Here is a 3959-nt window from a genome sequence, read left to right as displayed (position 1 = left end):
AAAACGACGCTAATATAAGTAAAACCCTTAATAACTTAGTAAAATATAAATAATAAACAGATTTAGTATTACTTAACTATAATAGCGAGGGTATAATAAAGGATTTTTTATAAATAATATTAATATTATAAATATAAATAGTGCGGCTAAAAAAGGTTCTTTTCTTAAGCTACTTAAAATCGACTTATATAATATTTTTAAAATAGAAGCTTACGCATTAACGTTTATATTAGTTAGTAATAACGAGCTAAGTATATTAAAAAAATAGTTAAGTAATACTATTCCTAATTAGAATAGGTTAGAGGTAGAGTTATTAAGTAAAACGTAAAAAGAGGGTATAGTAATAGCTAAAATAGTAGTTTTAAGCTACTAATTAAAAGTTTTCTAAATTTAAATAATTATTACTATACGTACTTACCGCCTTAATAAGAGTTTTTTTAAAATCTACCGGTTTTTTTACTAGGTTCTTTAATAGATCCGGCTTATAAAATATAAAGGGGAACTAAATACGGGATATATTTAATAAATAAGGCGAGGTATTAAAGCTATTTAAAGCAATTCTAGCATAGCGGCGTTATATAGAAGTTGAATCGTAAGCCCGCTATATACGTAGGGTAGTTTATACGATTCTAAGTTTATTAAGACTTACTTACTTATTATAAAAGAAATTTATATGACTATAAATTAGAGTTATAATAATCGTATTTAATACCTAAAACTAAGTAAGTAGGGTTAGGGTAAAAGTACTTAGTAATCTAAGTTATAAAACTCTTAAGTAAGTAACGTTAATTACTTCGTACCCTTATTACTTATCCTTATATTTAAAGTATTTAAAATATTTTCTTATATATATTAATTATTATAAGCGTTAATCTTAGTAAAGTCCCCGATTTTCGACCTTCGAAATAATAGTCTTTTTATCCTAAAATATATAACGTATAAATAGTAAGCTAATGTTCTCATAAATAGACTAAATCTTATAGCTACTACTACCGTTAATATTAACTAATATTTCTTTACTGCTACCTTTTTTCATAATACCTTAGTAATTTACAAAAAGTTATATATACTAATAATAAGTACTAAGCAATTTAATACCGTTATAACTAGTATAAATACCTCTTTTTACGCTATTTAATATAAATACTCTATATTTTATTATTTACTATGCCCTTTATAAACGTCAAAGGACTAGGACTAAGGCTATCCGGCTCTTTTCGTATAATATTTTTAAAGTACTAAATCGTATCGTATTTGAATAGGTCTCGATTTATCCTCGTTATATTAGCTAGAGTTAAAAGTATTATTAAAAATCTTTCTTATAATCCGATCCGGATCCTTATACGGATTTCTAAGAGGGAAGATAGTAGACCTAGCTATATATACGGGTTAATTAGGCCTAGCTTTTATTAAAACACTTATAATAATAAACATACGGGCGATCCTTTTTAAAAAGGTTAATAAAAAATAAACTATTAAGTTAAATAGCGTTACTTATTTAAAAAGGGAATAACGACTTTTATATACTTACCTAGCTCTATATAAAATATATATTATTTAATTAGGATATATAGTATTAAAAAACGTACTACTTATCGTAGAGCTTAATAATAACTATTTTAATACTCTAAATACTATATATTAACTACTATTCTTAGGGCTATATAACGAGAATATTAATATCTCTTATTAATTAAAAATATTAAATTAGAGAGAAGTTTTTTTTATGACGTTTACTTACTACGGACTATATACTTCGTAATTACTCTAACTAAGTTCGTCCTTAGTTATTAAAAGATATAGTAATCCTTAACTAATCTAAGGGGTACCCGCTCTTATATACTAAAGGTATATTAAATAATAAAGAATATAATAATAAAAATTATAGATTTAGGGGCTTAATAAAATAGTCGACCTTAACGTACGTCGTAGTATATATTTACTTATTATAAAACAAAAGGTTAATTAACGAGGATAGTTTAACTATATAAAAAGGCTCCCTAAAATATTACAATACGAATATTATAGATTATAAATTAAAAAAACGCGGTACTAGTCTAGACCTTTTTATATTAAGCCGAACTTTACTATATATATATATATATTTAGATTTATTAAAGCCTACTCGCTACTATTTATTAATTATATTATGCTATAATAAGTTCGTTACCCTCGTAATTATCTTTTTATTTACTAAATCCCTATTCCTTAACCCTTATGAGCTAACCGAGTCGTGCCCCCGTAAAGTATATTTCATAGGCTTTTTATCTATTTTAGTTAATACTTAGTTCCTCCGATTTCTCGCTAATATAACTAGTTTTCCTCTTTTCCAATTTTTTTTTTAAAAAAATAAAAAAAAGATAAACCTCTATAGGCCGTAATATATAATATATTGCCGTACTATTCTCTTAAAGTAATTAAACTCTTTTTAAGACTTTTACTAAAATTAGCTCTTAATCACTAATATAATAATTATTTAGTTAAATAGTTTACGATATATAAAAACGATCTCGCTCTAAAAAAGCACTTATATAATATATAGCCTTTATAATATATATATTATATAACTTACAATATAATATAAAATAAACCTTTAGATTAGCAATTCTAACCCTATACTACTATACGACTAAAAATAATAATACCTTACGTCCCTAAACCTTTTTAAATCAAAACTACGAATATATTAAGTCTAACTTTATCTCTATTTCTAAAGTAGTAAAGTAATTTTCGATATATCTTATTTCTTACTTAGCTCACGTATATAGTTATAAAAAAAACCCTAAAGTATCTTTTTTTATTACTAACTACGTATAATATCTAAGCTATTTATATTCTTTATTTCTTAGCTAACTCCTAATTAGTATTCAAAATTAAATATTAAACTTCTTTTGAAATATTAATAATACTTATATAATTCGTACTTTATAATTAAACTCTTAGATATAACTAAAGTATACCTCTTTTAAAGCTTATTTTTATATACCCTCTTATATTATAAAGAACGTTTATTTAATCTAAGCCCCGTATTCTTAGAAAGCTCCGTATTGCTAATTCTAAGTACTTTTCCAGTCTACCGTACTATCGTCGCTTATAATAAGAAATAATAGCTCCGAACTTTTTAAAATCCTATCTTTCTTTAAGTAATAATAAGTTTTATTTTCTAAAAACTTCTAAGCACGAACGGATCTAATTAGGAACTATATATTAATATAGTTAAGAGAATTGTTTTTAAATATCTATAGTTTATTAAAGTTATTAATTTAGTTAAAAGAGAAGTTGGTATTATTATATAAAAAAGAGCCCCTATAAATTCTAATTAGTAATATTAAGGAATAGGCTATATTAATAACTCTATGTTTAGTAAAATATATTAAAACTAAATTAATAATAGGTCGATTCTAATTACGAGAGTATATAAATAAGTTTTATTAACTTTACTAAGGTACGAACGTTAGTATTACTTCTTTAACGCTTTTAATATACGGCTATATATAGCCCACGTACCTATCCTAGTCCTAATATTTAAGACTTTTTATAAAGTAGTAAGTATACTTATTAAGTAGCTTAATTTAGAATAATAATACCTAAGCGTTTTTTAAAAACTCGGTAAGGAAGAGTTTTTTATTAAAAGCCTTACTAAATAGGGAGTAGCTAACGAAAATAAGTTAGCTATTATACTCTTTTAAGTTATATATTTTAATTATTCTAATTAAAAACTTATTACTTTACTTTATAATTCGTTATTTAGGGCCCTAGGTAAAGTCGTTAGTTTTTAATTACTTATATTTTTTAGTTATATATATTAGTAAGTAGAACTAAAGATATTATTATAATAACTTTTATTACGTAGATATTTGTAGTTTAAAACGTCGGTAATTATCGACTTAGTCGAGTACTAATTATTATTAAGGCCTAGATCGGATTCGCCGTCTTACTATTCTATTTAACAAGCCTAC

General features: G+C 24.2%; 1 protein-coding gene across 1 annotated transcript; it reads right to left on the bottom strand.

The window, feature by feature from the left end:
• Positions 1 to 852: 852 nt before the first annotated feature.
• Positions 853 to 963, bottom strand: CLUP02_08022 (uncharacterized protein; the record flags this gene model as incomplete). Its single annotated transcript, XM_049287014.1, has 1 exon — positions 853 to 963. The coding sequence occupies one exon, from the start codon at positions 961 to 963 to the stop codon at positions 853 to 855; it is 111 nt and encodes a 36-aa protein (XP_049144157.1).
• Positions 964 to 3959: the final 2996 nt, after the last annotated feature.

The sequence above is a fragment of the Colletotrichum lupini genome, chromosome 4 (assembly GCF_023278565.1).
Source record: "Colletotrichum lupini chromosome 4, complete sequence".
In the NCBI taxonomy this organism is placed as follows: domain Eukaryota; kingdom Fungi; phylum Ascomycota; class Sordariomycetes; order Glomerellales; family Glomerellaceae; genus Colletotrichum; species Colletotrichum lupini.
The sequence above is the reverse complement of the archived record's forward strand: the minus strand, read 5'-3'. Positions and strand labels throughout refer to the sequence as shown.